The sequence below is a fragment of the Electrona antarctica genome (genome assembly GCF_951216825.1).
Source record: "Electrona antarctica genome assembly, chromosome: 17".
Classification (NCBI taxonomy): Eukaryota; Metazoa; Chordata; class Actinopteri; order Myctophiformes; family Myctophidae; genus Electrona; species Electrona antarctica.
Genome location: NC_136798.1, coordinates 2686107 through 2698968, shown reverse-complemented (window position 1 = coordinate 2698968; position 12862 = coordinate 2686107). Strand labels below are relative to the sequence as shown.

Sequence of the window (12862 nt, the reverse complement as noted above, 5' to 3'; positions counted from 1 at the left end):
CAGTAGCGTATTATATAAGATCTGTATGACGTTTCATTGACGTCTGAGCTTGCATGATAATTGCATTCATTGTATATTGTATACAATCATGATTGTACATTGTTTAGTGTGTCTCCGTGTGATGATGATGATGACGATGATGTCAGATAGCCTACGTCCCCCCCCCCCCAACTGGCTATTGGCCGGGCTGACTACAGCTAAATGTTTATTTTTATATATTTAGAACTGGCATCGGAGGAGGAGGATGATGATGATGATGATGATGATGATGAAGACGAAGAGTCAAGACTGCGATGGAGTTCTCCGACACTGAACCGGATGCATTCATTCATTTCAGTTGTTGTTTTTTTTTAAATTTAGCCTACACACACACACACCGTCAAGAACAACTGGAATGCAGTGGTTTGGGGACACTGGGGAGTTTGGGGACAACTGTTTTGTATGTAGGCCTATTTATTTTCTGTAATATTTATTATAATTGTATTATGTTAGTAGTCATAAAAAATAAAAGACAAGCTTTTACAATGAGTTAGACCTGTCATGGCTATTTTGTTCACTAGTCTGAGGTTTATGGTTTGACTAAGCGAGTTTCAACTGTGATTTACTCTGTAACGGTAGATGGTAAGAACCCAATTTTTTTGTTATAATACAGTATACATTCAAGTCTATATTTTGATACATATCATGGGCACAAAGTCATATCAAAACAATGTCCTTGGATGAGTTTTTTATCAAAACTGTTTCTTCACAACAGGTTTTTGAGATACATGCATGAATAGACACGGTACTGGTAAGACTATGTAAACATGGTATATATCAAAATGTGCGTTAGAATGTCTAATTTTACCCCAAAAAAGAATTGAGTTTATATGATGTTCCATTTCAGAGCTAGGGGGACTTTTAGCTGGATAGGTCAGATTGATCATGACTGACCATGCTATTTATAGATGGCAAAATATCTACAGTGGTACATGTGAGAAACTTTTTATTTTATTTTAATTGAACTAGACAACTCACCCTTTAAAATGAGATATTGCATGGCTATGTACGCCCAGCAGAAAAAAAGTTATTTAGAAAATAAAACTTAAACCGGTCATAACTTTTTTTGTTGTCCTAGAAACACTACCCAGTGTAAATGCAGGCTCTTTTAAATGGCTTCCAACACCACAACTAAACATTTTATCAACTCAGTTCATTTTTTTCCTGGAAGCAGACAAGCCAAGCTTTCTCTGAAGGTCTTTCGTTGTCACACATTCACAACAGAGAATTTTCAATAAATCATTCAAAAACGCCATTCTGCCATAGAGAAGTCTAAAAACTATATAGAAATCCATGAAACTCTCAAAGAGTTAAGAATCCTTCAGTTCTATTGGTGTTCCATTCCTCCAGCAGAGTTCCAGAGACTTGTACTATTCAGTTCTATTGTTGGTGTTCCATTCCTCCAGCAGAGTTCCAGAGACTCGTACTATTCAGTTCTATTGGTGTTCCATTCCTCCAGCAGAGTTCCAGAGACTTGTACTATTCAATTCTATTGTCAAGGCACATCTGAAGCTGATCGGGTGGCTCGTGTTGGCCGTGGCCCAACACCGTACTAAAAAGAATATGTTACAATTTAGGCATTTAGCAGACGCTCTTAATCCAGAGCGACTTACATTAAGCAAGAACAAAAAGCATGGCAATACATCACATACATAACAAGTAGTTATCATGAATCATACGTAAGCTAAGAACGTAACAGTGGAATATCTATATAATGAAACTATGCATGTATACTTTATAGTGCCATGTCTACATAAGATGCTATCCAAGTTACATAAATTGGGCCTTTGCATACGCCTGTAAGGTCGTCGGGGTTAGGGCAAGTGCTACGGGCCAAGATGGAGTCTGAAGAGGTGGGTTTTCAGACTACGGCGGAAGATTGGGAGTGTGGCTGCAGTTCTGATTGTAATGGGAAGTGCATTCCATAGTTTGGGTTGGCTTCATTTCTTACGAGAAGTGACTGAGGAGTACAGAGCCACTCAGTGCTTTCCTGTGCACCAATTAGGCCTACTTCCTACTCGCAACCCTCCCATGTAGCCCTCAGTGCACCCACACCCACACACACAAATAAACATCATGATAGCATGAATGACTCGCACACACACACACACACACATTATGACAACTTTATACATATCTCTGTCGGACTGAAACCTTGTATAAACCATTACTTTTTGGGAAATAGAAAAAGGAACATGGGTTACAATTAATCCAATGTCTTTATTATTTAGCCACAAAGCCTATTTTTAATTGTTAAATAATGTATGAAGCCCAAAGAAAGACCTAACCACCTCGTGTCCAGCAAGTCATTATAGGCGAACAGAAACACAAAGTTTGTTTTGTTGATCGTCTATTTTAGTTACTTTTGCAAGACACAGTAAAATAGGATACCTGAGGCCGAATCTGGGAACGCCTTCTAGGGCCTGACCTATAGTTTCTGAAAACCTTCACATTTTGATTCATTATTTTTTTAAATAGTTATGTTGCTACATGTATAGCAATAGCTGATGAGACGCAGAGAGCGCGCCGGCATCAAGGGTAGAACAACGTATAGGTTGCACCAGGCATCAATGGGTTAAATAAATGTATGAAAATACATTAAAACAAGATGAACTATGGAAACACAAGGTTTCTCCCCAATAGTGACGCTATCTATCTATGCCTTATAATTAATGATATGTGACCTAAACAGTACTAGTGCTAGATGTATTTCTGTGCGCTGGCAGCCTGTGTGTGTCTGTGTGTGTGTGTGTGTGTGTGTGTGTCTGTGTGTGTGTGTGTGTGTGTGTGTGTGTCTGTGTGTGAAGGACGTAATACCAGGTCTGGTCCAAAAGAAGGTTCTCTCTCACCCCATCTCTCTTTCTCACACACACACACACACAACTGAAACTGTTTAAATGTGTCTTCCTTGCGGAAACGTACGCGTCATTTTCCCTTCATCACTGCGATCCCCTGGAGACAAAACGTCATTGGAGCTGGGACAGTTAAGTAGGATAACAGTACACCACTAAATAGGATGTTTTTAATCGTTTGTTTGGGAAGGAAGCTCCTTATTAACCCAAGCATCCTATTCTGGGAATGTTAAATAAATAAAAAAGGGGAGGGGAAAATACTTCAATGATCCCATCGCGTCATTTTGTGAGCTTGTAGATCAGACATTTTTTGCACAACACGGTTGTCGACAAAGTATAAAATAATGCTTAAAGGGGAATACCACTCATTTTCAACATTGAACTGTCATTTATATAACTTAGAGTTGTTGTAGGCTGGAGGTCTAGAACTCGGGGTGTATTCTGCAAGCCAAAGAGTACACAGACGTACTTTACTAGGGCCAATGATCAGAGGAGCATTCCAAGTTGGAAGATGAAGTGGGAGAGAGATTGGTGTAGTTTTAGCAAATTTTTTGGTTTGTGTATGAAGAATTTAGCATAATTATAGAATGATACAATTTAAAACGAATTCAAGTGGGAAAAAAAAAGAGAAAAAGAAAAAGAAAATGTGTGATATTCCCTTTAAGTGGTTAATCGATTAGTTGATCATATATTTTTTCTCTCCAAAAAGTTAAAATTATTCAAAAAATAAAAAGTATTCGATAGAATAATTGCTACGAATATTATCAATTGTTGCATATTATCAATGGTACAAATAGAACCAAATGCACCTTTAAAGGATCCATTGGATTGGATCAGGATTTTACAGTGCATCAACCGATTACTGCTTTGCCAATGGATTTACTGTATCAATTACAGTAAAGGCTGGTGCTCTAGAGCAGGGGTTCTCAACCCGTGGGTCGCGACCCCTCAGGGGGTCGCCAAATTATTATTTTTTTGTTTTTTTCACGATTTTTCAAAAATAGCAGACCTACAAGCTCGTAGCGCGCCACTCGGTGGCGCGCTATGAGCTTGTAGATCTGCTATTTTTTAATAGCTAAATTATAACATAATGCTTAAAACACCAAAAGGGGTTCCCGCCCAAAATGGGTTAAGGTTATTGTAGCAGTCAATTTATATTGGGGGTCGGGAGGGGGCGGGGGTCCCGAGACATTGCCAAAGCATTTCCGGGGGTCCCCGGCCAAAAACGTTGAGAACCCCTGCTCTAGAGTCTAACAACATATTCAGGACGGGAACCCCTTTTGGTGTTTTAAGTATTATGTCATACTTTAGCTTTTGAAAAAATAGCAGATCTACAAGCTCCATTTTTAAAAAATCGTGAAAATGTGGCGCAAATCTTTGAATATATATTCTTTCAGAGCGTTTTAAACTCAAATCTTTGCTTCCAGGGAGTCCCTGGAACAACATATTTTCAGATGAATACAGATAATTCTGGGGGTCCTTGACATGAGAAAGGTTAAGCACCACTGACATAGAAACATAGGTTTTTCAGAAAACTGGTAGGATTTAGAAGACATTTTGTAGAAATGGGATAAGGTAACTGTATGAGGCTGGTGGATCAATAATATGCCGTTAGACTTTGTGGTGACTACGTGTCGGGGTAATTGAACTGATGAAGATGAACAACATGGAGAGGTCAGCACTTTTCGTCCGCAGCAGGAACAGAAAGTGGTGCTTTGGCTCCGGCTGAATGAAGAAGTGCGTTTCGTAAGCCTCCGTCTGCATGCGCTAAGGAGTGAATGAACGGGCAGCATGTTATGTAGCGTAGCGCAGTGGTTCCCAAAGTGGGGTCCGGGGACCCCCAGGGGTCCTTGAGGGAGTTCCAGGGGGTCCCCAGGCAGCTAAATGACAGTTAGGAACCAAATGGACCCTTATGGGTCTGTAACTCTGAGAGTGTGCAAATGGACCCGTTGAAATTAAACGGGTTGAGAATCACTGTTGGAGCCTTAAAAATCTTCTCTTATGGGGGTCCCTGGAATGTCTTTTCAAAGGGGGTCCGTGGGCAAATTAGTGTCAAATTGGGGGTCCTTGACATGACCAAGTTTGGGAACCACTGGTGTAGCGGTCAAAACCCCCACCTCTCTGGGAAAAACATCTGCTCTCGCTGGCCTAACTGGACTAGGTCCAACCCGTCTCTCCTACTACACTATCCCTCTCTGCTGTGCAAAAATAGAAAATATCGCCAAGTCAGAGAGAGGGCCAGCTGGTTAACGCTACAAAAAGGAGAAGTGGTAACCTTTGCGAACAAACGGCAATGTCAACAAGGAGAGAAGCTAAACCAAAGGGCTTCTGATCTTTTTTTATGCTAGAACAATATGGTAGGATTCCTTCCCGAGACATTGCCAAAGCATTTCCGGGGGTCCCCGGCCAAAAACGTTGAGAACCCCTGCCTTAATGGACAACATCTCTTCTTGACCTCTCTCTTTTACAGATATACTTGTATAGCATAGTATATATGTATAGTTAATATGTATAGTGTCATTATATAGATATGTTCTAGTTACGTTCTTATCTTACGCATGTTTCTTGATAAATGCATTTTATATATGTGATGTATTCCCATACTTTTGTTCTTGCCTAATGTAAGTCGCTCTGGATTAAGAGCGTCTGCTAAATGCCTAAATTGTAAATTGTACAGACAGAAATGCAAAGGGTGTTCCTTACGGTGCACCAACCAGGAAAGGTATGGCAGGACCGGTCAGTGCATCACAGGATTAGAACAATGGCAACAGAGGTAGAAAGGACGGCACGGGAGCAACTCCGATTAAACGTACTGCCTTTTCATTAACCTTTTCTGTGCCGCTAGGTGGCAGCAAACGCACACGAAAGGAACGCCACCCGTCCACTCCAACTCTACGACCCTCGTTTCCTTTACGGGTTATTCAGGAAGGTGGGGGCTTATGTTATGATTATTCATAATCGAGGCATACGTTTTAAATAATCGTGATATTGATTTGAAGTCGTATTGTCCAGCTCTAGTGGAAAAAAAGAAAAAAAATCCCACCCCTGTGAAGTGAGTCGTGCAACTCCGTGTGGGGGTCCCCAGGGGGTCCCGAGAACAGAGTTACCTTGTGTGGGTCCCTGTACTGTACTGTACTGTACTGTACTGTACTGTACTGTACTGTACTGTACTGTACTGTACTGTACTGTACTGTACTGTACTGTACTGTACTGTACTGTACTGTACTGTACTGTACCATCCGAAATCATCATATATACAGTTAATATATGCGTGTGAGTTTGTGTGTGTGTTAGGTTGCGCCAAAAAAACAGCCATGCTATTTTAAAACAGCCATGCTATTTTCGTGCTCGGACGGACACAGCCAGCCACCCAGCCAGCCAGCCAGAGACACACACAGCTCCGTAAGGGAGTGGTTGCACCACAAAAAAAATGAATAAATAAAAAATAAAAAAATAAAAAAAAATCGTCCACTTACAGAGGAGGTGACCCGCCAGCACCTCATGCGTGTTACTTTGAAGCTTCCCTCCTTCATCTGTTCGTTCGGTAGCTTGACGTGGAAGTTGAGCTCGTTGTTCCCGGCGCTGACGATCACGTGACAGCCCTTCTCGGGGAAGTCGGTGATGCAGGGATCAAACTTGATATAGCCGAAATATTTGAGTGTCTGACCTAGACGGATGAACTGGTGGAAAAAGGACAAATAAGTAACTAAAATCGGGCAATTTTCTTAAATCCTCGAAATGGTTTTATGTGACCCGATTCCTTTCCAAAAGGATCCTCCAGAGGGGAAGCGAATGCAAAAGGAATTTAACGCTAGACACATTTCCAAGGTCGGACATCACAGTAGATGGTATTGCTTACTTCCTTCTTGGATCCTTTCTCCTGCAGTGACTTCAGCTGCCTGTGCTGGTCTTTGTTGACGAGTATCCAGCCTCGCTCAATGTCAGACACCGTCTGGAAGGACAGAGAAGAAACCATGCATGGAAGGAACACTCATTTCCCTTTGTAGTGAGGAAGGCATTCAGCCACTTCAACGCTGGCATTATAAGTCATTATAAAGTAGATGAAAAATCCTAAAAAAGTTTTTCAATCTTTCTGCATTTTCAAAAAATATCCAATCTACAAGATCACGATGAATCGCATTAATACATGTTGTGAGCTTGTAGACCAGCTATGTTTTCCCATTTGTTGTACCATGAGGTATTTTGGGCTAGTGATCATGTAATTTTCTAACATCGAATCAATTATTTAAAAAAAAAATGCAATCATCAAAATGACAAACGCAAATGCTCAGACACATAGATGAACACTCACTGACAGTGTTCTTGGACCGCCACACTTTTAATCAAGCCAGTCATCTCTAAACAGCTTAAGAAAATATAGCACAGTTGGAGCTCTGATATAAATAGGAACAGGAGCACAAGCCAAACCACGTCAACTCCAGTGTTGTTTTTGGCAGCAAATTTCAATTTTAGTTTTAGTCAGAGTCTCTTGAACAGTTTGTCACATTTTAGTCACCTGGAATGTTTTAGTCGACTAAATATCATAAGATTTTAGTCGACTAAATCTACAGTTGATTTAGTCGACTAAATCGTATTTTGTCTGGCCTTGATGCCGTCGTAATGACTGATTTTACACTTGCTGAAAATAGCAGATCTACAAGCTCACAACGCGTCGCAGATCTGCTATTATCAGCATGCAACCAAGTGTAAAATGACTTATACTGGATCTCTTGTCCACTAGTCCCTTCCTAACATTTTAGTCTAGTTTTTATTTGTTGACGAAATTGTCAGTATATTTAGTTTTAGTTTTAGTCATCATGGCTTAGTTTACATTTAGTTTCCATTTAGATTTCATCAGTGGAAAAAGGTAGTCGACGAACATTTTTCACTTCGTTTTAGTCGACGAAAACAACACTGATCAACACCATTAGATAATTGATGGGCCCAAGAGACAACACCTTTTATAAGCTTTCAGATATTGATGTCTTGGTTGTAATGAAAACTTAATAAAAGTGTAAGAAGTTGATGAAAAGTAGGCAAACGCCTTTTTCCCCCCCACATTTTCTGTTTAGCTCCATTGTTCTGGGGTTTAGTAAAAAGGACCTCTTGTTTTCATTAACTGTGCATACTAGTGTGTTGCTGAAAGTGAATGCCTGTGTCTGTTCCAGCCATGTTGTGAAATGAAAACAGGCAAAAGGTTTAAAAAAAACCACTGGTGACATTTGTACTGACCCCCATACTAAGATGAGAGAACATATTACTCCAGTTTTAGCTTCACTGCACTGGCTTCCGGTTGTTTTTAGGGTTAGGATTAGGGTTAGTTAATTATTTTACTTGTTTATAAAGCTCTCAATGGTCTCGCACCTTCCTACCTACATGACTGCCTGCCTAAATATGTCCCAAACCTTCCTACCTACATGACTGCCTGTCTAAATATGTCCCAAACCTTCCTACCTACATGACTGCCTGCCTAAATATGTCCCAAACCTTCCTACCTACATGACTGCCTGCCTGAATATGTCCCAAACCTTCCTACCTACATGACTGTCTAAATATGTCCCAAACCTTCCTACCTACATGACTGCCTGTCTAAATATGTCCCAAACCTTCCTACCTACATGACTGCCTGCCTAAATATGTCCCAAACCTTCCTACCTACCTACATGACTGCCTGCCTAAATATGTCCCAAACCTTCCTACCTACATGACTGCCTGTCTAAATATGTCCCAAACCTTCCTACCTACATGACTGCCTGCCTAAATATGTCCCAAACCTTCCTACCTACATGACTGCCTGTCTAAATATGTCCCAAACCTTCCTACCTACATGACTGCCTGTCTAAATATGTCCCAAACCTTCCTACCTACATGACTGCCTGTCTAAATATGTCCCAAACCTTCCTACCTACATGACTGCCTGTCTAAATATGTCCCAAACCTTCCTACCTACATGACTGCCTGTCTAAATATGTCCCAAACCGCCCCCTAAGATCTTCCACTGCTGGCCTGCTCGCTTTGCCTAAAAAATACAGGGAAGGAGCTTTTTGCTTCTACGGGCCGACGGCGTGGAACAAACTCCCACAGTACCTTCGACAGGCAGCCTCTGTAGACATTTTTAAAGCACAGCTCAAGACCCACTTCTACACTCTTGCTTTTAATTGATCTTTTAATTTTTTTTGTTATTCATGTCCTCACTGTATTGCATTACTGCTGTTATGTTTAATGTGATGCCTTGCTTTTCTTTTCTTTCTTTCTCCATTGCTCTGTAAAGCACTTTGAGCTGCATTTCATGTCATGAAAGGTGCTATACAAATAAAGTTTTATTATTATTACATACCTGGGCATACAGCAGGTTAAGGCCCACTCGGTTTTCCATTACATCATTATCATACGCCATGTCCCAGTAGCTGCAAGGGTTGAAGGGGGGGGGGTACAGTGGGCATTTAGGGTGCAGTGGTCGACAAATAAATTCACAATCAATTGCTCCAGTGGTTCAAAGTTCAAACCATCTGAAAAGCACCCAAGATTTGTCAAAAATGTATAACACATTTAATCCATTATGTTATGCTTTAGCTATTGAAAAATAGCAGATCTAAATGGTAAATGGTGCATTTATATAGCGCCTTTATCCAAGGCGCTTTACATAGATTGTGCATTACATTCACCCATTCACACACCGATTGCGGCGGAAGCCATGCAAGGACCAACCAGCACATCGGGAGCAATTTGGGGTTCAGTGTCTTGCCCAAGGACACTTCGACATGTAGACAGGAGGAGCCGGGATTCGAACCGCCGACCCATGGATCATTGGACGACCTGCTCTACCTCCTGAGCCACAGTCGCCCCAAGCTCATAGCGCGGCACCGTGCCGCGCTATGAGCTTGTCTGCTATTTTTGAAAAATCGTGAAAATGTGGCGCAAATCTTTGAATATATTCTTTCAGAGCGAACGTTTTTAACTCAAATCTTTGCTTCTGGGAGGTCCCTAGAACAATATATTTTCAGATGGGGGTCGGCAAGCAAATACATAATATTTCTGGGGGTCCTTGACATGAAAATGAAAGAGAACCACAAAAACAGAAAACTGTCAGGATTCAGAAGACATTTTGTAGAATCGACCTCAGGTCTAAATGGGTTAATGAAATGTGATTTGTGGATAGTAAGTTGTCTCTTGATATCATCAGCATTCCCAGAAAAACAAAGGCTGTTATATTGTTGGTCATAAACTTTAATTAATTTAAGCGTCAACAGTTGACACCGTCTGACAGAAGGCCCAGAATGTGAACCAATCGAATCGAAACCAATATAATTGAACAAGAGACACTTCTTTCAATAAAAGTTGTGTTTGGGCTACAGAGAGACATAAATACATCATGCATAGTCAGTATGCATGTGCATGTGTGTGTGTGTGTGTGTGTGTGTGTGTGTGTGTTCGTTCCACTTTCCTGCTTGGAAGTTAACTCAATTTAAGTCAATATTCGGTTGGTTATCATTAAAAAAAACAACTGTTGGGAAATATTTAATATAAAATTGTCATACTATTCTACACAGATGTCTTTGTTATTATAATATTATAATGAGGCCTGGGCCGGCTCAGCGGTCCAGGCACCTTGGCTGGTAATCCAGCATGACAGTGTGTCGCGGGTTCGAGTCCCGATCCCGACGAGGCAGAATACTACAACTGAGACTCATTATGGTCTATAACATTTTAAAAGAACAATGCCCAAAATATCTTAAAGGTTACTTCCCGTATGTTAACCAGTTCCATAGTTTGAACACAAGGGCTAGTGTAGCTGATCTTAAACCACCAAACCTAAGACATAAGGTAGGTAGAAGCTCTTTTAAATATACAGGGGTGGAGGATTGGAACAAAATCCCAAGGGAAATTAAATTTGCCCAGTCTTTGAACACATGTTCTCCTCATCATATGCTGTAACTATTTATTTATTTGGATCGCAATGGAATTAAGTCCTCTGACTTTTTGTGCAATTCTGATAATTCTGTACTGCTCTTTTATGAATTGTATCATGAATATATCAAATAAATCAAATCAAATCAAACTTTACTGTGTGTCTACCTTAACCCATTTTGGGCAGGAACCCCTTTTGGTGTTAGCATTATGTTATGCTTTAGCTATTGAAAAATAGCAGATCTACAAGCTCATAGCGCGCCACCGAGTGGCGCGCTACGAGCTTGTAGGTCTGCTATTTTTGAAAAATTGAAGAACGACTGACATAGAAACATAGCTTTTTCAGAAAACTGTCAGGATGTAGAAGACATTTTTAGAATCTGATCTCAGGTCAAAATGGGTTAAAAACCGTTTTGTCCCAACCCGACCCTTTGGTGTAGTTTGGGCTTAAAGTAGGTATATTGTCAAACTTTGTGAGATTTGATTGAGGATTTACTCTTGAATATGTGCATAAACAACTCGATGAAACTCAGATGAATCTCTGCCTTCTCAATTTCCCTCGTTAGCATCTCTCTCTCCATCCCGATGCCTCCTCTATTGATGCAGTAATCTGGGCATACCTTTGAAATATTACATTTTCCGCTGGTAGCAAACTTCTGAGTAAGGGTTGATGGAGGGAATAGAGTTGTTAACCCATTTTGAGCAGGAACCCCTTTTGGTGTTTTAAAGCATTGTTATACTTTAGCAGATCTACAAGCTCATGAACTTGTAGGTCTGCTATTTTTGAAAAATCGTGAAAATGTGGAGCAAATCTTTGAATATATATTCTTTCGGAGCAAACGATTTGAACTCAAATATTTGCTTGTGGAGGGGGGTCCCTGGAACAACATATCTTCAGATGGGGGTCTGCAGCCAAATACAGATAATTCTGGGGATCCTTGACATGAAAAAGGTTGAGCACCACTGACATAGAAACATAGGTTTTTCAGAAAACTGTCAAGATTTCGAAGACATTTTTTTTTAAATTTCTCAGGTCTAAATGGATTAAAGGAGGTAATTGTTGACAAAGTTAACTGGCCACATTAGCAATTCAATAACACCAGCAGGGAGAAGATGAAGGAGAATGAAAAATATAGGGAGCGAAGACCGGGATGAAAGAGAGAGAGAGAGAGAGAGAGAGAGAGAGAGAGAGGACTAACTCAGGCCTCACATCTGCATCTTGGAGTGCATTTCTTTTTCAGCTATAATTTAAATTTCTAATGTTATTAAAAAATTCATATAACATTTCATGCAAACCAGACTGCTTTGATGGCTCAGTACAAATACAAGAGAGATCATTATTTCCATTGTGTCTCAGAGAAACTTTTTTCATTCACTTTCACATGCATACAGTACTAAATCACAATACGCCTTATTTCTATACATTAGTTATTAACCCATTTAGGCCTGCCGTCGAAATTAAAAAAACGTTTGCTCTGAAAGAATATATACCATTCAAAGATTTGTGCCGCATTTTTACGATTTTTCAAAAATAGCAGATCTACAAGTTCATAGCGCGCCACTCGGTGGCGCGCTATGAGCTTGTAGATCTGCTATTTTTCAATAGCTAAAGTATAACATAATGCTTAGTTAAAACACCAAAAGGGGTTCCCGCCTAAAATGGGTTAATATCGTAAGACTTTAAGCACAATCGCAATATTTGGTGATAATATTGGTTAACATTTTTTTCCGACAGATCTAACTCCTTTATCTCAATAAAGCTAGCTACAATCTGTGTTTCATGTGTTGCAATCCAAACTACAATAAAGATGGTGGCGCTTTGAGTGTCCAGTCCGGTGCACCGTCTGGGCGGTAACCCCTTTTGGTGTTAGCATGCTTTAGCTATTGAAAAATAGCAGATCTACAAGCTCATAGCGCAGCACCGAGTGCCGCGCTATGAGCTATTTTTTTTATCGTGAAAATGAGTCTCAAAGTTGGAATATATTCTTTCAGGGCGAACGTTTTTAACTCATATCTTTGCTTCTGGGGGGGGTCCCTGGAACAACATATTTTCAGATGGGGGT

General features: G+C 40.4%; 1 protein-coding gene across 2 annotated transcripts in view; it reads right to left on the bottom strand.

The window, feature by feature from the left end:
* The window catches only part of snx17 (sorting nexin 17), a 61522-nt gene that overhangs the window by 8773 nt on the left and 39887 nt on the right, over window positions 1-12862 (bottom strand). For both annotated transcript variants that reach the window (XM_079525853.1, XM_079525854.1), the window contains exons 8-10: window positions 9229-9298; window positions 6751-6843; window positions 6368-6571 (exon numbers count right to left, since the gene is read on the bottom strand). In XM_079525853.1, the coding sequence (XP_079381979.1) occupies window positions 6368-6571; window positions 6751-6843; window positions 9229-9298 (367 nt within the window). The remainder of the gene's footprint in view (window positions 1-6367; window positions 6572-6750; window positions 6844-9228; window positions 9299-12862) is intronic.